General features: G+C 43.1%; 1 protein-coding gene across 7 annotated transcripts in view; it reads right to left on the minus strand.

Annotated features, from left to right (window-relative positions):
* Nucleotides 1-827: 827 nt before the first annotated feature.
* Nucleotides 828-27,067, minus strand: part of LOC146573255 (axin-2-like) — an 87,869-nt gene continuing 61,629 nt past the window's right edge. For 3 of the 7 annotated variants that reach the window (XM_085277921.1, XM_085277923.1, XM_085277925.1), the window contains 10 exons: nt 14,896-15,839; nt 12,223-12,363; nt 9,445-9,547; nt 7,491-7,631; nt 6,465-6,886; nt 6,230-6,379; nt 5,910-6,143; nt 5,670-5,774; nt 5,164-5,289; nt 828-2,640 (listed from right to left, as the gene is read on the minus strand). In XM_085277921.1, coding sequence (XP_085134047.1) covers nt 2,514-2,640; nt 5,164-5,289; nt 5,670-5,774; nt 5,910-6,143; nt 6,230-6,379; nt 6,465-6,886; nt 7,491-7,631; nt 9,445-9,547; nt 12,223-12,363; nt 14,896-15,728 — 2,382 coding nt within the window. In that variant the 5' untranslated portion in view covers nt 15,729-15,839 and the 3' untranslated portion in view covers nt 828-2,513. The other 4 variants (XM_085277924.1, XM_085277926.1, XM_085277922.1 and 1 more) reach the window with 4 other exon arrangements.

Raw genomic sequence — 27,067 nt, forward strand, 5'->3', positions numbered from 1 at the left:
TGCAACAATGCTAAAATGTAATTCAACCGAAATGAAGCACAACAAATTCTACACCCGTTTTATTTACAGTAGAACTCTTGGAGTGGTTTCACTTTCTTAACAGTTACTGCCTGGTTTCTGTGAAGGGGTCTCTGGGGTAGAAATGGTAAACTATACGATAATTTAAAAGTGTGAAGGTGCCGAGTTACTCAGTTTTGAGTTTTTCAATGAGCACAGCTTCAAGAAGCCCGGTGTCTAAGCTATGTAAATATGGCCATTTTCATCTCTTTGAGAGATTGCTAAATGTCAATGGGAACGCCTATTACATGTTCTTTGACCTGCCAGCTTTCAGGTACAAAGGCCATGTGAGAATAGAGCAGGTAACTGACTTCTTATCGAACGACAAGGCCCGCAACGTGCTGCCTCCTGCACGTTTTACTTAGGCAGCACACACTGAGAAAAAAACACCAGCAAAACAAAAAAACCACAGAGTATTTCTAGTAGTATACTTGACTAGAAATAGTATAGTCCGCATCAGAAGCAGATGCTCTCCTGCTGTGCGCTACACGTGAGAAAGAGCAACTTGGACAATGTCCCGACCTAATTCCCTTCACACTGTCCGAGGTTCATGTGTAAAAACAGCCCCTGTTTATGCATTACCACATGTCCCAGACCGACTGTAGCACTGTAATTTTCTTTAAGTGGACAAAACACTCCAGTCAACTTGTATCATGTCTAAATAACTGTCTGAAAAATATGGCTACGCTGTGAAAATAAGTCATTTTCACAGCGCAGCAATAAAAATAAGTTATTCTGAGTCAGGAAAGAAGCAGTTCCAAGCACATCAGTTTTCATTTGAAAAATATAAAACTTTAATAAAGGCTACATCTCTCAATAATTACAATAATTATAGGTCCATGTAAATCTTTAAATGAAACTCTTTATATAATGTATAATTTACAGTTTAGATAGAATGAACCAAAACAAAAAAAAAGGCTGTGGTGTAAAAACAAAACACCAAAACATGATTACAGGATATTAAAAGCATAAAAATATCTTTTCAACATAAAACCCTTCTGAAAACCAAGGGATATATATTAAAACCCTGAAACAGGGTAGCACATGGTATGGCATCCATGTAGGCACAGGTGCTGTACTCATAAAACACCAGCGATCGTGTGTTTGTACGTGTTTTGTTTGTGTATGTGTGCATCACATGTGTCGGTATCCATACTTCAGAATGCATAATTACAATGTATACAGGAGCTCTGCTATATACGGTGTTATTGTAACAACATTCAAAAGATATTGGAGCCATAATTCTTCAACGTTCACTTTTTTTTGTCTTTTTTTTGTCTTTTTTGACACGCTAGCTGAACTCCTCAAAGAAGTCGTTCTCGGTGACCCAAACTGGTTCTCGTTAGCACAAGTCATTTTGGTGTGGGGGCTGTAAACACTGCCATTATTAGGTGGTGCAACTTGTGCTCCGGGTCTCGTCTCTGTGTGTAATCTACAACGGTTTCTACCCCCCATCCCTGTGCAATGCCCGGTTTACAAACAAAGGCACAACAAAAAAGATTGAACTTTGTCGATCGAGACAAAGCGAAAAGGAGGGGGAGGGAGGGAGGCCGAGAGGACGAGGGAGAGGAAATGCTAGTGTGAAAAACTTGCTTATTATAAACTATCAGCAGCATATAAGACTGGGATTGACCATTAAAAGAGTGGAGGGAGTGCGCCTCGGACAAGACCACCGCTAAGAGACGTGGCTACAAGGCTATAAGAAGTGCTAGGCTAGCGTCACGTCCTCTGTGTAACTTAGAACACTAAACTATATCACCACAGTATTCTCCCAATATTCAAAGCAGCTTACCCATTGGCTGTAAAAAAGGGAGGGCGAGGAACACAGGTTTAAGAAGACTCGGGGGAGGGGACAACAGGGGGAAGGTCATTTTCAATAAATACTTAATAAAAACTTTCAACTCATGACAAAAAGCATCTATATATATAATACATGTATATATACATATATGCATGTATGTATATGCACACGTATGGACGTTTTTGTAACGATGTTGGAGTGTAATGTTAAGAGCAGGTCGGTGGCGCTGCGCATTCACCTCCTGCAAGTCCATCAGTCTGTCACACATCACAAGACAACAGTCATCTACATCTTCAGTGGTTATATTCAAGAAGAGGCGGGGTCTCGCGCCCGCCACTGGCCTCCGGTCATCGTCGTCATCCTTGGATTGGTCTGTCATTCCCTTGTGTTTCTAAGGCTGATTGGCTGAGAAAGTCGGGGAGGGGCAGCGCCTCCTCTGTGTTCGGCATACTTCATTGGCTCGTCTTCCTTCAATCGCTCCTCTTGTGCTGGATATATTAACTCTGTTTAGCTTAATATTAAGAAAAAGAAACAAACAAAGAAACCAAAAAAAAGGAGTCCAGAGTGTTCTTGTAAATTACAGTCTCTTGCTCAAGTGATTTAGCTTTTGGTTGGGTAGGGGGAAGGGCATTAGTTGGTTGGCACAAAGTGGCCTTTAGTCCATCCTCTCCACCTTGCCCAGGACCTTGCCCTCATACATGGGCAACACAGTGGCATCCTCCCACACCTCCTCGAACACTGCACCGCACTCAAACTCATCACTCGCCTTCTTGAAGTAGTACCTGAGAAGGGAAAAACAAAAAAGAGAGGTTTGTGATTAGAAAACGTGGAGCGTAGGTGAGAACTCAAACAAAACCTGACAGAGTGGCAGCAGGATGCATCTGATGTATTTCATCGCGTTTTAAAGCGCTTTGAGGCACCTACACGACTACTTACATATACACGCTCGCGCACAACTCCCTTTAGTCCAAATCAAACACAGACACACACACTCTGAGAGCCAGAAATGGATCCTGCTCAAAACAACTTAGTCATAGCCTTCAATGCCATCCCTGCTCACTTCAAAGGTAGAGCCTGACTCCACATCACACCGCTGCGCAAACAGAGTTGAACCCTCCGTTTACACACTCCCTGTGATAATTCAAGCTGCTAGAAAAAGCCTGTTTGTGTGCGTGTTCATCTATGTGTGCTCATCCACTTGTTCATCCTGACTGCTAGCCATTCTGCAAATGCCTTTCTGTCCTGTAAGGCCTTATTAAAGTTGAAGGGTTAATTAGACGCTGTCTTAAGCCCCCCCCCCCCTAGCCTCTCTCTCTCTCTTTTTCTCTCTTCTTCAGTGCCTTTCCTCCCTCTCTGTGTCTCCATGGCTTATAATTGGGCTGGCTGTCAAATGAAGGGCATTTCTGTCACACAGGTTGACATTTCAGGTGCCCGAGAGTCTGCTTGTGACTGCAAGACTGCGCTCTGCTGTCTGCACGTAAACACACACGTACTATGTTTCCCTGTTACGCACATGCACACACACTTCGGGCAGCTTTCCGATCACCAGCCGAGAACAGAGGAAAAAAGAGGCAACAGGAAGGGAAGAAAGCAGGGGGAAGCAGAGCAGAGGCCTTCCCTGGCTCGGTGAGTGGGTGTGATGGGTTGGATGCGTGCCGAGACTGAGGGGCTTTACCCTAGAAGGGGGAGGGACGGTGGCGACTGCTCAGACGGGCTCCTGGAGGTCAAGGGGTCACCTAGCTAACCCACTCTTCTTCTTCTCTCAAGCAGAGATAACTCACAGAGTATAGCTTGGTTCCAGTGACTGTGAAGTCTCCTGGAGCTCCTAATGATTTCTCCTCTCTACTTTAAACCCAGCAAAAGATCAGCAGGAGGGGATATAATGATAAGCTTTGTAATGGAAAAATGCCTCATTTTGCCCATGTGTGCCTGTGTTCAGAATATAAAAAAGGAGAAAAAAGGGGGAAACGGCTCACTGTTTTATGAGCTCAGCTTAGAGTCATTCAAACAACACATGTACAGAGGGGCGTACAAAAATGTACACATGCAGCCCTACTTTCCATGTTGATTGTTACACACAAATAAAAGAGAGAGGGGCCCGCTTTATCACAGCTGCAAAACTTAAAACTGTACTACAGCGTGCAGAGGTGCGACAGCAGCGATAGTTTTCTTTAATCATCTGACATTTATGCACACGTTTCCTCTGTTGATTTAACTTTCTGGTTTAATTCATTGTTTCATTCCTAGCTCTCGAAGCGTGTTACCCTTTTTTAAAATTATTAATAGAAGAAAACGCTACATTTTCACTCACAAATAGTTCAAAGTCATCACTTTGTTGCAGAGAGTGAGACAGAGAGACACAGGAGTCTTTCCATTGGAACATGTTTTATGTGGCAGGATTTTTCTCTCTTCACAACATCTGGCACCAATATCGTCTGGCAGAGCTGCGGCGTACTGTTCTCAGCTGTACTGCTGCCATGTCCAAATTAACCAACTCCACACATTCTGCTGCCATTGAAGCCAGACGCTTCATCCCCACCTCCCCCCCTTTTCACTCGCTCGCTGAAGAGTTATGGGATAGCAGGGGTGCAACGACTTGTGTTTTGCAGGCCTTTTTCTTCTTCTGTCTTGCCTAACAAGCAGATGTGACTAAAACCTGATGTTGATGTCACGGGCATGCAAGGCTACATTTGTTTTCAGAGGCACTGGAACAACTTTTTTGATAAATTAAGGTTGAACTTCCTGGACTGTGGAACCCCTGATTCAGAATTTTCTTTAAAACTGTCTATTACTTTTGAAACTACCTTAAGTCTTCACTATGTGAAGGAATTTCCCCTCATCATTTCAAACAGGAGGTATTTCTCCTGCATTAACTGTCATTAGAAGAAGAAGGTGCCTCCAGCATTTGATTCTAATGCCTGATGCAATAGTGTGGAGGAGGAATTTGAGGGCCTTGCAATGGTCTTTGTGCACAAAATAAAATGGCCCAGGCTTCAAAGCCATATTTATTAAGGCTGCCTAAGCATGGAAATCAGTACCAGATGTGAGAAAAAAAATTGCTGCAGAATATCCCCTCTGCTCCCCTCCCCGATTTTTGTAAGCTTCGAATACAGCGGATCAGCCCAGTTTCTTTTCAACTATCAGGCTCCAGTATTTCACACTCCCACTTAGCAGACAAGCACATAAAAGCACAATAACAAATGCCCATCCAAACACAGATGACTAGCCCTGTCGTGACGCTAAACACATCCGAGCATGTATCTGCAAGTGTGATCTGTGCGCACTTTCCAGTGGCGCATGCTTACCGGTAGTTGCCTTTCTTGCTAAGCTGTTCCTTGAAGTGGCCCAGGGTGAGGCAGTGGGTCTTCATCATGCTGCGATAAGGAATTTCCTCTCCACAGAAAAAGTAGGTGACCACCAGCTCCTTAGACCTGAACATGCAAAATCAAAATTGTAAGATTTAAAACTTGGTTGTTTTCAGTTGGCTTTAAAAATCCACCACATTCACTGACATATATATGAAGGGGGCTGATTATTTTGAAGAACCAGGGGCTATTGGGCAATGTGGGAGAGAGGTAGAATGTCACATCTAATCCTATTTTTCTTTAAGAAAGGAGTTCAAAGACAAAGCAAAGCTGACTCTCTAAGAAGAGAGGAGAATGAAAATCTGAGGGTGAAAACTCATAAATGACAGAATTACAAAATAAGTGAGTAATGGTGTTTGGAAAACTAGAAAGTAATTGTGAAAGTAATAAAGACTGAGCTTTAGAAACAAAGGATTTAGCAAAAGTACAAATAAAAGAGCTCTTACTCGTCTGCTTGGACTCCAGGGCTGGCTAAAGAGTTGCTTCCCGTGGGGAAGACAGCTGCCGGGTGGTTCCTGTCTCTCTGAAGGTTGCTGGCTCCAGTTGAATGTCTGTGAAAATCACAAGATTAATGACAAATCAATATTCTTCGTATAAATACAAAGAAAAGAAACTGGACTTCATTTATAGAGTGTTGTGTTGTAGCAAATCAAGTGCACAACTGTTTTGTCTACAAGGTTTCCTACCTTTGTTTTGGTGGCTTGGAAACCTCTTCTAGTCTGCGACAGGCTTCTTCTAGCTGTGCCAGGGTGTTGGGAGGGGGTAGGGGTGGCATTGCTGGGTCCTGAATGAAAGGGTGGCCTGGGTGATGGCCACGGAGGTGAGCCCCGTTGCCAATGCCACCACCACCCCAAGATGAGGAGGTTCGACCAGGCAGGGTCTTGGAGTCGAGCGGGTTGGACTTCTTCAGGCCTTGAGTGCTGTTAAAACAAATAAAGGGTCAGCCTCTTGAGCTGAGAACTCAGTGCACTTTTCTAAAGATCATTTCGTGCAAACAGACACTTACCTGTGTGGCTTGTGCTTTCCCTGCCTCTCACTCTCTAGGATCCACTGCCAAACATTCTGAGAGCGGTCGGTGGCAACTAGAGGAAGACGTGGTGAAGACACGCCCTCATCGGAGGCCTTCACTGGCCGTTTGGACAAAGTGCTGCAGCGACTGGAGGAAGAAGGCAAATTAGCATCAGAGGAAGAGCAGCTCATCACAGGAAACATTTAAGGGACAGCTTATAAGTAAAACTCACGCAGGTGTGAAGTCGGAGTAATTGGCGCCCCCTTGAGGGCAGAGGCACTGCACACGCTGAGCCGCCTCGGCCTCGATTTGCTCCTTGGTCTTTGGCCCAGCGTGGTGATGGTGAATGTAGTGGTGGTGGATGTGCTTTGTAGACTGCCTGCCTGTCATCAGCACCTTAGAAGCCCCAGGATAAGCACCAAAGAAGGGCCCGTGGCCAGATGACACCACAGCACCAGTCCGGTCTGGCGAGCGTGAGCGTGGCGAGTGGCGAACCACTCCTGGTGACTGGCAGCCAGGTGTCTTGAGGACACGTGAAAGGTGCTCGTCTAGGATAGCTTGAGGATCTTCCTCACACTGGCTCGCAGACGGGAGCAGGGGGTGTTGGAGGGAGGTGCTGCTTATAAGGTCATTGCCCTCCTCCCTTTCCTCTTCCTGGACAATGAAAAGAGAATTTTTTACAATTTAAAGCAATTGACAAAACATTCATACAGTCACATGTGGGAAATGCAGCCAGCAGAGAAATTCATGTCTCAGCTTACACCAACTTATATCTATCGTTCTCTGAAGTCAGGGAGAGCAAACGCCTGGATAACTTGATTTGAGTTTCCTTTTTGCCGTACTGTTATCTTCGCTAACAGGCTTTGGGTGCGCTTCATCTATAATGCAGAGTGTGCCTGTGCTGCACAAAGAGACTGGCACTACACATATTCAGCAAACGTGCCACTGGAGAGTAACTAAGTACTAACTATTTGAAGGAACTTCAAGTGTGTCTAGAAACATAAGTTTGAAAGTTCCTCCAGATGAAATGGGGGAGGACATGGAGGAAAAGCGAAGTAGCAACTAAACCAAGACAGACTTTAAATCCCTTGGTCTGTACCCCGTTCTTCAACATGCTCAAACTGGAGTAAAGGCTTTTGTAGTGCAGCACAGAACCACTGCCTGAGCTAACTTGGATACAAGATACAATTTCCAAATAGCAGTAAGTGGAAGTAAGTGGAAGTGTCACGACTTAGAACATTTTTGAGAGCATCCATACCTCCTGGATCTGCTGCAGCCTCTCCTCCAGTGAGCTCATAGTCTCCTGCTCTCGCTTTAGCTTCTCCAGCCGGGCGATGAGTTGGGCAGCGAAGGCCGAGGGCTCAACGGGGGTCATCTCTTTAGGCAGCCGGTGTGTCCTCTGCAGGGTACACAAGACAGAGAAGAGGACACTTTAGAGTGTGTGCTAGTGTAACGACTTAGTGTTTCTGATGGATGCAATATGGTGCATTAATCCACTGCCCTTGCCCTAATCCTATCTTGTTCCAAAAATCCTGCTACTATTCCAAAGGCCTAATCCACATGCCCTTGCCCTCGAGCTAACCTGAACCTTCTCCGCTGCCCATCCCTCCCTAGATCTTCTCATGCCCAGTGCCCTTGGCAGTGCCAGGCTGCTGGGTGAGGGGGAGAGAAGGGGGTAGCAATGGCGGGTTAGCAGTTGGTCTCGCTCGGAGGGGAGGCCCCCTGCCTGCACCCTCTGTAGCCCGACCAAGCCATCAGCTAGGCAGCCTCTGAAGTCAGCACACTTCAAAGGGCCCTTGTCAAACATCAAACGCACACTAGGGGTGGGAGGGACATGCAGCTTTAAATCTCCGAATAAAAGCCAGATATCGACAGAGAAGCGAGAGCGAGGAGAGAGGGGAAGAAAAGGGAGAGGGGACAAAATTAACAGTGAGAAAAAAGAAGAGGATTGAGACGTACATTCGTGAAGTGGCAATGGTGGCAGAGAGAGAGAGGGAGAGCGCGAGACAGAGAAGGAGGGAAAAGAGGGAGGGAGAGGATAGAGGAGTCAAATACTGGGAAGATCTGAGGGGAAGTAGTAATTTATTTCCCGGCTGCATGCAGGGCAGCTCAGAGGTACTCTAGTCACATTATCCTCCTTTTTCTTTAACTATATGCGCCGGCTTCTCTCTCTCCCTTTCTTACTTTTTTGTTATTTGGCACACTGGCTTTCTTGATTTTGACTCTTTTTTTGTTGTTCCTCTCATCTCTTTGTAAACACGATGAAGGGAAGAAGAAGAAAGGCAAGCGGAGCTGCTGGCAAAGGAGCGCCAGCCCTGCACGGGGCCCCCGCTGCCTGGGGCTGGTGCATCATGGGAGACAGAGCCATCTCCAAATCAGGAGGGAGACATTAAAGGAGTGCAAGTGGGAAAGGAAAAGAGAGAGACTGAGAGAGAAAAAAGACAGAGAGGAAGAGAGAAAAGTGCGTGTGTGTGCGTGTGTGTGTGTGGGGGGGCGGGGGGGGCATTACTGTCAAATGCATGCACACACACACGCACACACACACACACACACACGCACACACACACACACAAACACACACCTGTGTTTGGATATGAAGACAAAAGAATTGAATATTTATTTTCTTGCCTCTGCTAACCTGTGTCAATCTGTTTTGACCCAGTTCCTTAAACCTTTTCACAACTTCAGAAGGTCAAAAAAAATATATCTTGAATTCATCAGCGCACACAACCTGACCCAAATACTGATGGGACAAGATGGGAATACAGCAAAACTGGAACTGAATAGTGATGTGTCTCCTATTCATGTGCTGGAATTTAAATCGTAGTTTCAATAGCCGTACAGTTATTACTATTCCAGAAAACATACAACACTATCAGCTTTGTGACCTACAGTGACAGAGACGTGACAGCATTTACATTAACAGCCCCAGAGAAGTGACTCTAGATGTGGGAAGAAGGGGGATTTGAAACAGCAGAAGAAGAAGCAAAGTAATAGGCAAACCCTGCCGCCTTTAATGTGAAACTAGCGAGGGAACGAAATATAGTATTCTGTCACAACGCGAGCTCTGAAAATAAATACATAAATAAAGTGCAACTCCTTGAGGGGATTAGGACCCAGTTGTCTGTCAGTTGTGTAAAAGTTTGAGTTCACCAGATTACAAAAAAAGAAACACTAAGACAGGAAGCGAAACTTAAGGAAGTAGGACTTACTGGAAAGTGGGGTAGCGTAACCTGGCCATTGATCTTGACGCTGCGGTGCATCTCTCGCTGAAGCTGCTTCTTGGTACCCAGCTTGTAAGGAGGGATTCCATCTCTGTAACACAAAAAGACGGCATACATTTACATTAACTAATAAAAGACAATGAAGAACACACAAAATATCCTTATTTAGAAGTCGCTGACTACAATCATCCACCCGGTTTTGGATAGTTTGCCGATACTCATCACACATGTCACGCTACCTCTACATTAACCACTGGTGCATTAGCACTATTAGCCCGTCTTTACGGAGGAGGGCCATTTGGCAGCAGCTCATCATGGAAGTTACTGACACCACCCAGAAATCACTCACTGGGCAAAGTACTGCTAAATCAAAAGGCCAGGGACCCCTTGAAGCCAAGACAAATAAAAAAACACATAACAAAACACACCAGGACAATGGCAGGGATATGCAAAACATCTCACTGTAGGCTTCAAAAGAAGAGCCCCACTGATAAGATTACATTGGCTCGTGTCAGCCCTGACTGTGGTTATTCAAAAAGCAAAACAATTATCACCAAACTGAGCAACTTGTTAAGAGTCAGAAAGTACAACAGACTAAAGCAGCCTAGCAAAAACTGTGATATATTAACATGAAAATAAAGATAGAGCCAGGAATGCTAGAAGTCTCGGGACAATTAGGCATTTATTCTGGGAATCTCATTCTCCGTTTTTCATTCTGTCTGCTTTTCCAGTCAGTTGCCACTTAAGCTGGGCCAATTATCTTGGCCGTTTTGGCTGCTCAGAAGTGCCTGACCTAGCCCAAACGCTACTTTTTCTGCTGCCTCTTTGAAATCTCACACTCATGCACATATGCACCCGCTGCCATCTTCGTTTGGCAAGCGCTCTGCTGTGAGCCTCTGATCTCAGCAACATCAAAAGGCTGGTTTGTAAGATAAGGTAATGTTTGAAGTTGGTGCTGCAGCATTCCCCAGCGTCCAAGTAAATCCATAAATAAGATATAAGCAAAAAGAGAAGAAAAAAATCCCCCTCCCACCCCATCTTCCACCCCCTTCCAAATCCTTCTCTTCTTGTTCTTTATCTGGGAAATGAGATTCAAATTTGCAGTGTCTTTTAACCACTATAAAAGGACACACAATCAAATTGTTCCCTCGAATGAGAGCCGGAGAGAGACAAGAGCTCAGGACAAGAACCAGAAAGATCTCTATGTCAAAGACTTTGTAAAGAACTGTTAAAAGGAGATGACTTTGACACATATCCTTGTTCAACAATTAGACATTTTTTGCATTTCTGTGCAAGATTTTCAGTGTGACATTGTCAAGAAGAGTCAGACAGTGAAGCCAGGCTGCCGATATCACCTGTGTTCCAGCGAACTTCTTGTAAGAGGGGCCTGCTTCCAAAATCAATGCTTCACAAACTGCACCCTTGAGACTACAAGCCATCATCCCTCAAGGCGCAGGAAGAAACACAGGAAACTCTTCAAAAGTAAAACTCAACAGCCCAGAGGAACTCGTGAGCTAACAAGAACCCCCAAATTAGAGGCAAAACATCCCAAACAAAGCTCGCCAACTTCCCCCTCGCTAACTATGTTTTTAACAATCCAAACTGTCCCCACCCCAGCGAACCATGTGATGGCTGAGTGCTTTGTCCAGGTTGGAGAAGAGAAAACATACTCTTTCATGGTTTCATGGGCCCTTACTTTATGGGGATCTCCTATTCAGTTGTGCAAGTCATTTTCAAAGCAGCCAGCCACCCTCTTATCCCGCTAAGCTCCCCTCACCTAACAATAGGCTGAAAGCGATTCAGTTAAGCCCTTTATACTCCGTGCACTTTATTTTCTCACTCCCTTGCACTTCGAGCCTCACCACTCCTGCTATTGGCTCTGGAGAGTGGAGGAGAGAAGCTGTGAAGCGCTGGGAGGTGATTTTTTTTCAGGGGTGTCCCTGCCTGGCCGTGAGGGGCGGGGGGGTTCCTTATGTCTTGTCCCAAGGTCTAGAAATGAGTAACCCCTGTGAAAGCCTCGCAGACACATGATCTCAGCACGCCACAGAGGCCAGTGGCAGGAAACCGACCCACCATGTGAGTAAGCCTTCTTTCATTTGGTGCCAACATTTTTCAATGAGTTTGTCTTGAGGCCCGAATGGCCATTTCCCTCCCCCCTCTCCTTCAGCTCTTCAAAGGGAAAAAGCGATTAGATAATATAAAAAAACAAGTCTGTTGTGGCAGAAGGGTGGGTGGGATGGATACATATCAACTTTGAGGAAAATGAGGCAACACCCCCACCCACATCAAGACGTTCTCATTTTTTTCCTCTCCTCTCTACAGCCTGTAACACATCAGAATAAACTTCAAAAGGTCTTCAGACATAATGACTTTCCCAGAGTTATCTCCCTGGAGGCCACAGCAACAACTGCACATTAATAGAATTACCTGGAGTCAATCATAGAGGATAATTGAAATAAATTACAGACCATTATTTTGCAACAGTGCAGTCCCCTGGCCCCAAGAAAAGCTGATTCTGTTGAAGTACAAGGCCAAATATTTTTCTTCACACCCCTACACTTTTTCCTGGAAAGTTGATGACTGAAATCTGGACCAGGCACGTTCAGATACTGGTGGAAATAAGAAAATTCCCAGACCTTTGGCCACTGTGAGTTGAAAGGAAATGAGCTTTTTGAAGCTGCTACATCTCCAGAGCCAGTTGGGTTTCAAATGAAACTGAACGGGTTTTGATTCCAATTTTTTTTTTTTTTTAATGCAAACACTTACACACTGCTGTCTGTCATCGACATGGAATCATCTGTTGTGGCATCGCTGGAGATCTCGCTGTCATTGGCACTGGTGGCAGGGGCAAAAATGTAGCCAGAGTTCACAAAGTACGGGCTGGCGGGGTCTCCTCGACGGTGGGACCTGTGAATGATCCGGGAAAACATTTGCCTAGAGTTATTGTGATGTCTCTAGATATCAAATCAATACAGTTAAAAGAGGTGACACCCCTGGGGTATGGGGGTTGTGTTTATTTGCTGTTTCCTGCTGTTGTTTGTTATATCATAGTTATAAAAATGATTTGCGTCTGCTTGGACTTTGTCTTGCCGTCTTTCTCTGCAGATATCTCTGAGTCACTTTACTGAGAGTTTGGGGCCTGAGGAATGTGACAACAGTGCAATAGATGGAGCTGTAAGTCCTCTTTTTCTTGCCTCGTCTAGTATCACTCTCTCTTTCATGTTTTGCCTCCCTAAAATACAAGCATTCAGTTTTGGGGGGTGGTTATGGTTGGAGTGGGTGAAATGAGCAGCCGTGCTGTGTGTGAATGAACACCAGCGTTTCCCTTCTTTCTCTCTCCTCTGCTATCCCTCTACTCTTTCGCCATACTCCTGCTCTTTTCCACTTTGAAACTCCACTCTTGTTCCTTGGAGTGTTTTCTCCTCCATACCCTCCCTCTTTTATCTCTCTCTTTCTCTCTCTCGCTATCATCCAGTCTGGGGCCCCTCCTCTACCAACTCTCCCCTGCTTTCCTTTCTAAAGTCTCTCTCTTTCTCTGTCTTTTTACTCTCTCCTGCTGTGTTGCATTCCTGTTCCACTAGTGAAGGGGGTGGACAAGGAAGAAAGAGGGAAGAAGAGGGAGGGGGAACGAGCTTTAGAGGGGGAGTGAGAAGGAGAGAGGGAAAGGGGGAAGGAGGGCCCCTTTCTTTATGAGAATGCCTTCTGCCGGCAGTGCTGAGGAGAACCCCAGCATGACTAAAGCCGTAGGCCCCAAGCACAACCCTGACCTTTGGAAGGTCCACGCAAAGAGTCAGGTATTTAGCACAGCTGGCTCCTCACCCCCCCCCCCCCCCTCTTTCTCCATCTCTTTTCTTTCTTTCATGATCCCCCCCTTCCTGTATTCCCCCCTTTCCCTCCTCTTGTCTCTCCATGTCTCCCTCCAAAGCATGCTTAGTCTCTGTCAGACAGATTTTTCTGTTAAAAGAGGTGAGATAAAAGTGCTGGGCAGAAAAGAAAGAGGAAGGAAAACACTGACACACACAATCTATGGCAGAGTGGGATTGGTGGTTGAAGCTGCGGAACTGAGCTGAGGATGTTTTTGTTGTTGTGTTTCTGTATCACTTTGGAGTTTAGTGTTGGAGGTTTCTCAAAAAGAAGGGGAAAAAAGAATCTGTGCAGTGGCAAAATTAGTTCCACATGTTTGAGATGGAAATTGGTTGACCTAAAGGGATGGTGAGGGGCAGGCAGGGGGAAAGGGGGAGAGTGTGGGTGACGGAAGGGAGAAAGGGGCTCTCTCTCCCCCCTGCTTTTCTTTTAGTGAAAAACAAGAATGCAGGGGATCACACCAGGAGAGCAGGATATGCCCACATGTCAACAAAACCCGTGCTTATTGGTTCCTAACCCAACAAGGTCACTTCCAAGCAAATGAGCAACTGTGCTAAGATGTTATCTGACATCTGCTCACATGAAGGCTAAAACCCTCGAGGGAGTCCTTAGGTAGACTTATTGCACTCAATCAATTATTTTTGTACACTGTTATTAAAAAAGTTGGGCTTGAGACAATTTTTATCTCAGCTCATTAAATGTTTAGATAACTTGACAGGAAAAGTATGGATTATCTATAAATTGCACTTTTCCTACCAAACCACAAGACATTGTCAAACCTCTAAGTAATAATTGCCTCCAGATGTGAGGACAAAGTAGTTGAGTGGAAAAAATAAGTACCCTTTGATGGAGGTTCATGCATAAAATCCACTTTTTGAAAATGTTCCTGGCTTGAAAAGATTTCAGCTGTTGGACAATGTGTGGGACGAGCTCTTAAGATAAAAGCACAAATACTTTGCACAAACAGTTCTTTCATCTCTGACCAAGAGAACAATATCTCCGCTTGGCATAAGACTGACTGCACAGTTCTTTTAACTCTCTATTACCATTTCTATGTATAAATGAGATTTTGTGGCAGTATACACCAGCTCTATGGGTTATGGAGCAGAACAAAGAAGGAAAAAAAAGCTGAAAAACTTTACAATAGCACATCATACTGTTTAATGTAGCTGTAACAGTCATGAGGTTTGGTGTCTAAATTCATTCCTGAACCGGAGGAAGGGTTTCAAAGCACAGGAAACTTGAGCAAGCCAGCAGAGGGCTGCCTGCAAGACACCATTTACTTAAAAGGAAGGCTCAGATGCATTGATGTTTTGTACCCACCCCGCCCCTCCACCCCTCCAACCCCTTGACTAACTGCAAGGCAGGAGGGCACAAATATACAGGCATGTTCCTCTGAGACCCTTTGATCAAGTTCCTTTACCTCTCTCGCAGGCATTTGTGAAATACCTGCCACATATTCAGTGTAGTTTAACTAATGAGGGATCATGACCACAGTAAGCAATGCTCAATAAAGCAACAAGCACTGAGAAGTAATTACACAGGCATGCACTTCTAGGTGGGCGCTGCTCTTACCTGCAACTGTTTTCCAGCACTTCAGCTGCTGTCCGGATGGTAGCGGTAGCCCTCAGGTTTTTGGCAGACAGTCCGACCACAGACCCTAACGTTTTTGCCTTCAGGTCGTTACAACTCCATTCCTCTTCTTCCATGAGAGGAGGAAGGTATCCGCACATCAGCTTGAGACTGCCAAGACCGCCGTGGTTCATGTATGCCGCGTTCTCGCAGCCGGTGCGCACGTATTCGAGGTATATGTCAGAGGTCAAAAACATCTGGTATGCATTCTCTTCCATGTTGGACTGAATTTCCGTCTGTGCTTGGTCAAACATGGACGAGTCTATTTGTTGTTTCTTAATACTATCCCTTATGAAGGCCTTGGTGGCCGGTTTCAGTTGCTTGGCGACAATGCTGTTGTTCTCGATGTACCGCTTGAAAATAACTTTGGCAACTCGCAGCGTTTTGGTATCCTTTAAGTCCATTTGCCTGAAGCCGTTGCAGGCGAACCAAAAGTCCAAAGTGTCCACGCAATTCTCCCGCTCCAAAAAGGTCTTAAAGAGGTGAGCGCCGTCTTGGTCGCCCAGGAGAAAATGCAGCGACTTTGTCCACCGGACTAGAGGCGAGTCCGGGGACGCGCTGCCCTCTGGCTCCCCGAGTCCATCCTCGTTCCTCCGCGGTGTGGAGCCGGGAGGAGCGGAGGCGGCGGGGATATCTTTAACCTTGCTCTGGGCTCTCATTTTGGCAGATCTGCTGGGGTTGTAGCATGACGCCTCTCCCTCCTCCCCCGGTACCGGAGGACGAGGAGCATCTTCTCGGAAGCTACTGCTGATGTGCTCCGTAAGCGCCCTGCTCATGGCTCCAGCTCTGGTTGCCGTGTGAGAGTGCCGTCGTGCCTCCACTGAGCTCCAGCCTAATCCTCCTCACTCTCTAAAAGCAGCAGGGGAGCTTCTCAGCTCCTCTTCACTCTGAAACACAAAGTATTGATCTAATCAAAGCCAGATCCTGCTGAACTTCAAAGAAAGACATCAAGTAAACAGTCCCTTTCAAAAAAACCTCGCCGGGTTCACAGAGAAAGGAAATATGAAAGGCTTTCTTCGTTTCATTTATCTATTTATAATCTAAATGAGAGATCAACTGCAGCCTACATTCTCAACGTGCATTGATCTGCCACATCAAAACACATTTTACAAGAATAATCATCTCACACAGCCACACTCTTCACCAAACCGTATTCTCACAACTGTGGCTTACACGTGTTTTCCTAACGAGTCCATGTCACAGGCTTCAACTCCAATTTATTCCCAATCTGTTTCGGACGACCGTACTGTACCCCTTGCCTGCATCACGCACACTCGCACTCACTTCCACACTTGTCCTCACTATCCCAGAAATGAACAGCCAAACTGCACCTGATCTGCACCACAATGACCTTAAAACGCTGTAATGTGCGAGAGGTAAAAAGCCCCGCGGGAGAATCCGGTCGCCCATGCGTAAGTGGAAGCGATCAGTCGCCTAAATATCTAGAAGGTTATTACAGCACATTAATAAAGCCACAGAACCGGTAACGTGTTTAAACTACCAACACGAAAAGAAACACTTAATATTAGGAGGGGGAAAAACAAAATAAAAAAACTGATCCCGTGCCAGAGATTTTAATCGGAGCCTGAGCGTAAAAATGCAGACTACTAAAGCACTGCCACCATAAATGACAAACTTCTAAAAGGCTGTTGCAAGTGCTACACAATCATTTACAGTCTTAACAGCCAGTGTATACACCACGGTGAAACCGACACTAAAATCCAATGGATGAATTAACGAGCGTAAAATAACATACCATCGCAGACAGATCCAAACACAGTGAAACCCGTTAAAAAGTTAAACTGTTACTCCATTTTTTAGTTGAGACGAATACACTCCAAAAACTCCCCGAACAGTAATCCAGCACAATAGAGATAAAACGTCGTGCTATTTCAAGTCATGCCACATGTGTCCGCAAAACAAGCGCCGTAGTTTAATGTACCCTGTCCCATTCAACAACTGACCTCAGAGTAGGCAGGCTCAGTCCCTATGTAGATCACTGGGGGTGTCAAAATCTGGAGGTTGAGGGGAGGGGGGCTCCGACTGACGAATGCATCCCACTTTTTCTCCCCAGTCAGAAGACGCACCATCCGACAAATATTCGGTTTTTATCTGGGCTACACATTCATACGCGCGCGCGCACACATAAGCTTCTTATCTATCTCACCGTATTTCTCGCCCACAAACAAGAAACATAGCCCGCATTTCTCAACTTCAAAGCTCAGCAGCAGCACATCAAAGCGGCCAAGAGAGGGGGCCTGTGGAACAGCTTTCCTACAACTTACCATCCATGTACCCGAGTAGCCTCTTCGATTAGAAAACGTGAAAGTAAAGTAGTCCCAACAACAGGCTGCGCATATATACAACCAGCCCCGGCTCTGCTCCTTGTACCGTCACATCGGACAGTTTTTTTTTACCCTTAAATGCGAATAAAGGAGAAGAGCTTTTTTCTCTCTACTTTTCTCCCCAGGTAGTGTTTCAAGAAATCATGGCAGGCGGTAGAAATCCTCCGGGCTGTTTCTACACCAACTGGGCTAAAGGTTTAACTGTGGACTTCAAAGTAATGAACCGCTGGCCTGGTCCCGGAAGATACATAAAAACCCAGCGCTCCGGCTTCGCAATATTCAACAAAATAAAAAAAATAAAAGCGAGTAGGAAGACGGATAGTTAAGTGGGATTGTCTGATAATTTTATCGTGTATTTTGTTCTGCTGCTCTTAATCAGCAGACTTTAGCGTTTCGACGTTTATTAAGGTTTATTAAACTTTTCTAGACGGGGACGGGATTTAGTTGTGTGCCAGGACCTTATCAAAGACAAGCAATCTCGAGCCAACTCCCCGAGGCTTTGGAGCTTGAAGTAAGTGATCTGCCGCGCCAATGGCGTTACTCTCACAGTCTGTCTGTTACTACACAAAGTTTCAACAGAAACACAAAGCAAACAAAAGCGATACTTTTGTTGTATGTGGCTCCTTGGAGTGACAGCAGTAGCAGAAGCCATTATAATGAATACTTTTCTGTGCATACTGCTGCAGCCTTTATGTATCACCTGTTGTACAGCAGGATATTTCTTAATTATTCCACCAGTTTGTGGCACTATTATACTCCCAGTTTTTCCCATATTCCGTCTAAATGACAGATTCCCCAGAGTACAGGGAATGACAGTAAATAAGTTATGCTTAAATATGACTTCAAACAATGTCCACGATGATTTAAAACTTATTCTTTTGGGTTATAGCACTGCTTTGATAATCCCACGGAGTGTAACTGTCAAATAATTTACATATTAGTCACAGGATTTTAGCCACAAAGATGTCAACCTAACTCACTTGCCAGTTCCACATTCAGCTAAAATGGCACAGCATGACATTTTGATTGAAATTGGACACAGAGCAAAGGCAAGAGCTGTTCTCTAGTCTTTTAATTCACATGACTTCCCTAATGTCATTGTGACAGAATCTTAAAGAGTGGGTTAGACAGTGATCCAATCCCATGGTACTTCAAAGGCTATATTGTCCCTTTGATGTTGGAAATCAACTTTAAAGGAGAATATAATTATATAAGTCAGAGGATTCAAATTCACAAAACTCTCATGATGGTACAGGACAAGAGAAGTAATGAAATCCAACTTCTCTGAGGTCCCCAAGTGGTGATTAATTCATGTCATACATCGGGAAATAAGCATGCTTTGTACCAGATCCCATGTGGATTCACCGTTGTGTCTGCATGTCTTTTGTATTTACATTCATTTATGTTCCCAGTTGGCATTACTAATTGCTGAGTAAGATCAGCAACCATAAACCCAAGACAACATATGTATAGATATGTATATGTGTGACAATCAAGACATCACCTGCTGGTTTCTGGATGTACAAACCCAATTCCCAAAAAGTTGGGACTTTGTGTAAAATAGAATGCAATGATTTGCAAATCTCACAAACCCAGATTTTTTTCCACAATAGAACATAGAAAACATATCAAATGCTTAAACTGATACATTATAATACTTGTGAAAATTGTAGCTCATTTTGAATCTGATGGTATTTAATGTCTCAGAAAAGTTGGGATAGGTGCAACAAAATGCAGAATAAAGTAAAAAAGAAACAGACATTTCCTGAACACAGAACCTTTTGAAATTAATTAGCACAGTTACCAACAGGTCATTAACATGATTGGGTATAAAAAGAGCATCTTAGGGACAGAGTTTCTCAGAAGTACAGATGGGCAGCAGTTCACCAATCTGCAAAAACCTTCAAACTGGGAAATTCTGAATAATATTGCTGAGTGTAAGACTGCAAAGCCTTTGAATATCTCGTCAACTACAGTAAATAATATCACAAATATTTGGAGAAATCTCTGTGCGCAAGGGACAAGACCAAAAATCAATACCTGATGCTCCTGATCTCCAGGCCTTTAGGCAGTTCTACATAAAAAAAAAACAGTCATTTAAATCACTGGATGAATTCAGGAACACTTACAGAAATCACCGTCTGTGAACACAGTTCACTGTGTCACAAAGGTTAAAGCTCTATCATGCAAAGAAGAGGTATGGGGAAACACTGTAATCTTGTTTAAAATGGACTGGGGAAAAGTGGAAAATTGGAAAGACAACATTTTAAAATCCTTTTGGAAAACATGAATATTGTGTTCTCTGGACAAAATAACAGAGGGACCCTCCGGTTCGTTATCAGCACTCAGTTCAAAAGCTTGCATCTCTGCAAGCTGAATGGGCGCGCATTAGTGTCTATGGAATTGGCAGTTGCACATCTGGGGAAATCCCATAATTGCTGGAAGGTATAAATTAGTTTTAATGCAAGATTTTCTCATTTTTTTCAGGGGTGACTTTGCATATTTTTGCAAGACAATACCAAACTAAACCATATAGTGCATTTATTACAGCAGCATGGCTGTAATATGGAGTGAAGAAGAAAATGGGTGAAAAATGGCAAACGGGAGAAGTAATTATTTTAAATGACACATTTTTAATATCATAGGTTATATCATAAATGATTTTTTTGTCGTGTGTTGAGTATTGCAAAATCACTGTATCATAATTCCATTCATCCATCTGCAGTAGTATAAGATCGTACTGTTTCTGTTATAGATACTTGCTCCCTGCAACGATATTTTGTTTCTGACATATTGTGTTGTGTATTTTTGAAATAGTTCAGCTTTCTACAGAAAACTAGTACTTTCTTTTTTTTTCTTTACAGCAATGGAGTCCAGCTGATTACATTGACATCCTGCCAACCACTTCCTGAATGTTGCATGTTTTTAGGAAATTTTCACTGGTGTTATCAGAAAGCTGCATGACAGCAGACAGCAGAGTCTCTCTCTTTTGTGTGTGTGTGTGTGTGTTTGTTTGTGGGTGTGTGTGTGTGTGTGTGTGTGTGTGAGTGTGTCTGTGTGTGAGAGAGAGACAGTTTGAATATTAAGAGGTCATTCATCATTGCTTTTAGTTTACTACTGGATGATTCTGTAAATGGAACATTGCACAAATCCAAACAATCCAGCACCCAAAATGCTCCATAAGTGCCTCAGTCTGCGAGATGGAACGCGAAATAGGTCAGCAGCATTGGCACTATGACGTTCAAGTGACATTTGGCTGATCGTGAGGTCCAAATTAAAGCCATGAAATATGTAGCCGTAGTGTTATCTGCACACTGACATCTTTAAAGTCAGCTTTGAAAGGAGAATTGTGATATAGAGGGGTTATAAAATGTAATTTTTGAAGTGCAGGACAATCTTAAAAGTAGGATATTTCACATTTTGGATAAGATGCTATCTTCACTCAAATTAAATTAGGCCGCACATCTCACTGGGAAATGGAGAAAAAATGAAAAAATGAATTTTTGCTGACAGGCCGAGAGCCTGCTCGTGCTTTGCTAAGTCTACTTTTAATGACGTGCAATGTTAGGCTATTGAAGATTTGTTTGTTTTTAATCCGTTTTCTATGAGTCAGACTGCTGTGATCAACAAAGATGGAAGAAAAACTGCAAGCTGCTGCCTACTTTAATTCATTTGACAAGTGTCATGAGATTCTAAGCCCATGAGACCACACCTGCTGACCTTATGAATGTGCGCTCTTCTGCTTAGCAGTGTCAAGAGAGAGAGGGTGCTGTAAAGTGGCCGCAAGAAGCCCCTTTTTGAAGTTGACCCTGCCCTGACCCTTTTGTTGAGGCCCTAACCATTTCACAGGAAGATCCAAATGCTTTAAAAGCACAATACAGGACGAGAGTGCTGCCACTGACTTGCTATAAAGCCCCAATAAAACAGGGTGACCTGGAGGCTAATTGGGAGCTCGTGGTTCCGAAGAAATTAAAGGCATCTGGTGCATCAGCATAGAACATAGATGAAGATCATCTTAAATTGTAGCTCATATTAAAGGCAGAGACAAGGTATGTATTTTCACAGGAAAAAGGACATAAATTTATGACAGTGAAAATTAAGGAATGATTTTTCTAAAACAACATTATTTTAGCTTTTCATTGCATTAATTGCATCACTCAGACAGTAGGCCTCTATACCCACTTTTTGTCGCTTTTTCATAAGAAACTTTGGATTTGCATCACATCACAGCGAACAATAAATTCTATACAGCTCATTTTTAGTCCTCCTTCCTCTACTCAAAATCCTACACTTGAGCTAAAATAGCACAGAAGCAAAAAAAAAAAAAAAAAAAAAAACAGTACAGAGGGAGGATAATTGCAAATAACCCAATATTTGGGAGTTCAAAGGCTGTGGTGGGTTTGAGTGATAATTTTGGCTGAAGCATCACCATAAACACTAATAAAATTAAGTGCGTCGGAGGAAAGAGGGGGCGTGGCCAGGCGTCCCTTTGAACAGACCCTGTGATCAGTTCCCCCTCTCAATTAGCGTATTGTCCACTTCTCCTTTCAGCTGGGAGGGAGGGGGCAGTCTCCCCCTCAGCTTCCCTTTGAAGTGATTATCCCTTTATCTCAAGCCTGAGCGAGGAATATCTTGGGGGACAATGGCAAATTAAAGCCCATATGGAGAGAAGCGTGAATGTCTGTTTGTAGGCTCAGAGAGAAATACCAAAAAAAAAAAGAATAAAGAAAGAAAGTGGCAGTAGAGAAATAAATAGAGCGGATGAGCGGGAGGCAAATAGCATCATTCAGTGTGAATGAGCTGATGACTGAGTGGTAGATGTCAACACTCATCCAAAAAAAGTAATTTGGGGCTCGTGCTTGAGTTGACACTTGTAGCAAGGAGACTTTGGAAGAGCTGGAAGTGGGGGGTTGCAAAGTTGTATCTGCCATGACAGATGGAGAAAGACGGAGAGAAGAGTGCAGCGATAGAAGGATGAGCATGAAGAAGAGAGAAGAATGTAGTTGTCAGCAGAATCAGATGGCGGTCAGGCAGACAGGCTTGAAGAAGATACAATTAAAGTGTGGAGTTAAGACGGGCTTTGAAGTCGGACATGGTGCATAACACCCTTAAAGTTTGAGAAGGCAGCCATTCATCTGCTTGTTATGGCTTGTTAAGACCATTCCTTTAAAAAGAACCAATTTGAGAAAATAAACTTTAATTTCAACTTCGGGAAGAGTCTAAATAAATCAAGGGTGACAACAATCAGGTTAGGCTTCCAACAAGGTAAAAAATAAGAAATAAAACTTGAATGGTCATCTTTTGAAAGCTGAGTGAGGGATTTGCTATAGAAGCTGTGGGGTGCATGTGAGTGCTGAGGATGAATAATTACTTTCTCTTCCCACTCTCCCCGTTTTTTTTCTTACAATCCTGTTTTTCGGTGGCTTAAAAGTTTAATAATGTATAGAAACAATGCTTGTGATGCTTGGCCTAATCCGTTTTGGCTTGGCAAACCTTTGTGGTAACCCAAACTCTATCTGATGTGAGCAAATGTTTGCCAAGCCAGTCTGTACAGACGGACAGAGTGTGCGACTGTTTGTGTTTCTTTCATTCTTCCTAAGGTGGAAGACAGTTTGCACAGCTAGAAAAACAATCTGCTTGCTGGATTGCTTTGTTATAAATGTCTACAGAACTATAAAAAAATTACCCTGCTAAACCCCCCCCCCAAAACAATAATAAATAATAATGAAGGGACAGTTTGAAATCACATCAGATCTCAGTTTGTGGAAAGAAGTCATATCTATACTGATATGAACTGGGAACTGAAAGATGCCACATAGTTTAATGGAAATTAATTTATCAATCTATAGAGGGGTGAATTCAAAGGTACCCCAAAAAACAATGTGAAAGAATGATGTGGCATGCTACTTCATTGCAGCACAGAGAAATGCAAAAGTAATGTAACAAGTAGCATAACAAATTACTTTCTCCTGGGAGTAATTAAATAATGTACTGCATTACTTTTGAGAAAAATATTCTGTGTAATATGTGTAATACATTACTTTTTGGAGTAATGACCTTAACACTGATCACAACAAAGAAAGCAAAGACTCAAACATGGACAAACATGTGACAACATAACATGCAGTTAATTTGCATAAATGTAATGTCTTTGATGTGCTGCTTAGAGATAGCGGCAACTCTCAAATTGGAGCTAATTAGAACCTAGTAAGAACTGATAACAGAATTGATAAGGAATCTAATCGATGAGTTCTTATTAATTCCCATCTCTACTGATACCTAATGACAGTCGGTGCCGTTGCGTAGCTCATGGAGCTCTTTAAGTCCCTCCATGGATATGTCTCCCCAGGCCATCACTGACCACTGACGAACTGGACACGCTGTACAGTGTTACAGGCAGTTTAATGTTCTCCACAGTGTTCTCCTGCTCTCATCTGTGAAAAGTACCGAGCACCAGTTGGGGACCTGCCAGTTTTGGGATTCTATGGCAAATGTCAACCGGGCTCATGGTGCTTGGTAGTGAGCACAGGGCCCAGGAGAGGATGCTGAGGCCATCCACATTAAGTATATTTGAAAATGTTTGGTTAGAGACATTCACAGCAGTACCCTGCTGGGCGTCATGTTGTAGAGCTTGGGCAGTTCTCATCTTGTTCCTCCTTGCAAAAATGAGCAGATACAAGTCCTGCTGATGGGTTAAAGTCCAGCTATAATAGAGGATAGTCTCCTGGAATTTCCTCCATGCTCTTGTGACTGTGCTGGGAGACACTCCAAAACTTCTGGCAAAGGCACGTATTGATGTGTCATCCTTGAGGAGTTGGACTACCTATTCGGCCACATTAAAGCGCAGGTATTGCTCAGTAGTGACGCTGAGCTTTGCAAAATGCAGAACTAATAAAGAAAAAGTCAGAAAAGCTGAGAAAGAAAAGAAATGTCAGTTGCGTCCACCTGGAAAACCATTTGTGTTTTGGCAGTTGTCTCATTGTTGCCCCTCTAGTACACCTGTTGTTAATTTCATTAACATCAAAGCAGCTGAAACTGATTAACAACCTCCTCTGCTACTTAACTGACCAGATAAATATCCCAGAAGTTTAATTGACTTGATGCTACACTCTGTGCATACTGCGCTAAATTTGCTGTGTCAGTTGTTCCTGCAGTTGTAATTCCATAAAACAATTTCATGAGTATTAATTATGTTTGTTAATTTATCATGCATGAAAAATCAAGTGATTCTCGATTGTGACTGCGAAAGCAAGGCAAATGTTTGAGTGTTCACTTTGAGCTCATTTAGCCGTCCTTAATGAGCATCAGACAAATGATACTGAAAAGTGCTTGATAGCAACGAGCACTAAGACCCATTAGAGGCCAAATAAAATGCTAGTTCAAACTGACAACTGCTAACTAACCGAGGCTCTGCTGGACAGCAAATTCAATGCACTGATAAGGAAAATGAATTTGCCGCATAGATCCGGCACTCGGCTGTTGAATTCTGGGCAGAACAGCAAGAAGAGACAACAGTACACAAGAAAACCAGCAGAGAAATGTGACAGCAGTTCATTGTTTAATGTACAACATTTATAGCCATTGTGATTTCAGCACATACACATCTTGCCAGTACCGACACGCTCCAACAGACAAGTATGGCTATGTCCTAACACAGTGTCAGACTCTGCAGCAAAACGAAACAATTCAGTGTGGCTTAGCATTAACCAGACAAATATTTCATCACCTGTGTGAAGGACTGGTGTTATATTAAAACCCTTTTTTTAATTTCTACTTTTAGCTCTGCGAGGTTGGAGCTCCTTCCTACTGTTTGTCACGAAGCCTGTCACAGCAACGAAAGTGGCACTCACAGGATTTAAGGGAGCATAATTACTGAAGATCACATTAATGCAAACACCACATGAAAAAGGACCTAAACTCCGAAACACATGAACCACAAGTTGTAACACAGATACCTGACGAGCTGGTTAGCTGATAAGCTAATGTGAAAGTTAACCGACACTGCATAATCTGGTCTCGTGAAAAATTAGAATCTTCCACAAAAAATCCAACGTAATTACTTTTTTTTAATGGCACTTATTATACTAATGTTGTTTGTAACTGTAACCACATATATTTTGGGGACTTCTTTGAGGGGATGTTTGTTATACTTTGACATTAGACTAGAAAAACAATTGCTAGTGTATCAAATATATAAGAAACATCAATTGTCATCAGTGACTTAAGATCAATTTATGCCAGCAGTTGTTGCCATTGCAAATTGCAGCTTCACTGAAGATGACAAGCCTTGCTTTGGTGTTTCGACTTGTTGTGCACTTCTGGATTTTTGTGTGGTTGTCATGTTTTGATTTGTTTTGATTTCATTGATATATCAGTTATAGAAATTGTAATAAACAAGGCATTGGCCCTCAGAGGTTAAAAGCTACAAAAGTGGCTTAAGTGAAAAGTAAAGGAAAATTATGGCTTCAGTCATTTGCATAATGTTAGGCAACTACAACACTTTCATTTTTATGTCAGATTGCAAACTACTGCAAGAAAGCTGTAAACCCATTCAGCAGCTTGGAGAGTTCAAACACACTTTGTGCTCTGAAGTACATAAAGGGAGTACTACTTTCTGCCTGTAGTCTCTAGTTTTACTGGGCAAATTCATTTCCAAATTGTTTTTTGCTGTTCAAAACACAGCCTTGTTGCATTTGAGTGTTCAACAAAAGTCGTTTGAGATTAAAAAAAAGGAGAAAATCAGAAAAAATATTTCAGTACAAGAGATCAGAAACTCAGAAACGTAAGTCTCTGATTATCTCTCATTCAAATGCAAATTACACCAATAAAACATGAAGAAACAAAAACGCTTGCCAGAGAGAATCCATGATTTATTATAGCTGTCAAATAGAGATTTTGGCTTATGAAATGACTTACCTGCCAATCATGTGATGATGGTTTTTGTCTTTTAGTTGTCCTAGAATATATTTTCACCATGATCTGCTAGAAAAGCGATTAGATTTCATTAAAACCTTTTCAGGTTGTTTTTATTAAAACATATTTTCATTGCAGTTGCTGAGGGTTTGTGTTAATATGCATGAAAGTAGCACATCTGTAACACATGCTGATTTTTTTTCCACTGTAACATATAAGCCTGTGTGCTAAACTTTGCATAAACTCACCAGCCGTAACATCAAATTTAAAGTTAGAGAACACAACAACGACAACAACAAAATTCCTTCAACTATAGCTTTTATCGTGCTTATGCATGCTTTCATGGTTTCAGTGTGACTCACATTCTTTTAAGATTGTGCCTCACACTCTGAAAGTCCCCAAAAGTTAAATCACAAAGTGCACTTACAAAGCAAAGCCACCCAAAAGCCTAATTTGTAGCATTCAGTCATTTTTAGTAAGAAGCCACTGTGAGTCATATGTGCATAAACAAAATGTTATGAGAAAAACAACTTTTCCTTTTTTTTTGGTTTGAAATTCGTGATTACAGTGGAAATCAAATCCACTAAGGCTAGAGCTCTTAGTAGAAGGCTGTGAGGATGACGATCATGTTATTAGTCATAATGAAAAGCTGATTATATAATAAGCAAGTTTTCTGGAGGATGTTTGAGAGGAAAAATGCTTTGTTCACAAAGTGATGAAAGAAATCAGGAAAAACATCCACATGTTGAAATAGCGATTACCAGATGTGAAACTGCAGTCCCTCCAATGGCCACTCGAGGTTGGATCTAAATGTGGGTCTCCCATAGAGTCCACAATGGCTTCAAAACACGACAAAA

The sequence above is a fragment of the Mchenga conophoros genome, linkage group LG6 (assembly GCF_057382185.1).
Source record: "Mchenga conophoros isolate Kocher_MC1m ecotype Shallow Benthic linkage group LG6, M_conophoros_male_GT1.1, whole genome shotgun sequence".
NCBI lineage: Eukaryota > Metazoa > Chordata > Actinopteri > Cichliformes > Cichlidae > Mchenga > Mchenga conophoros.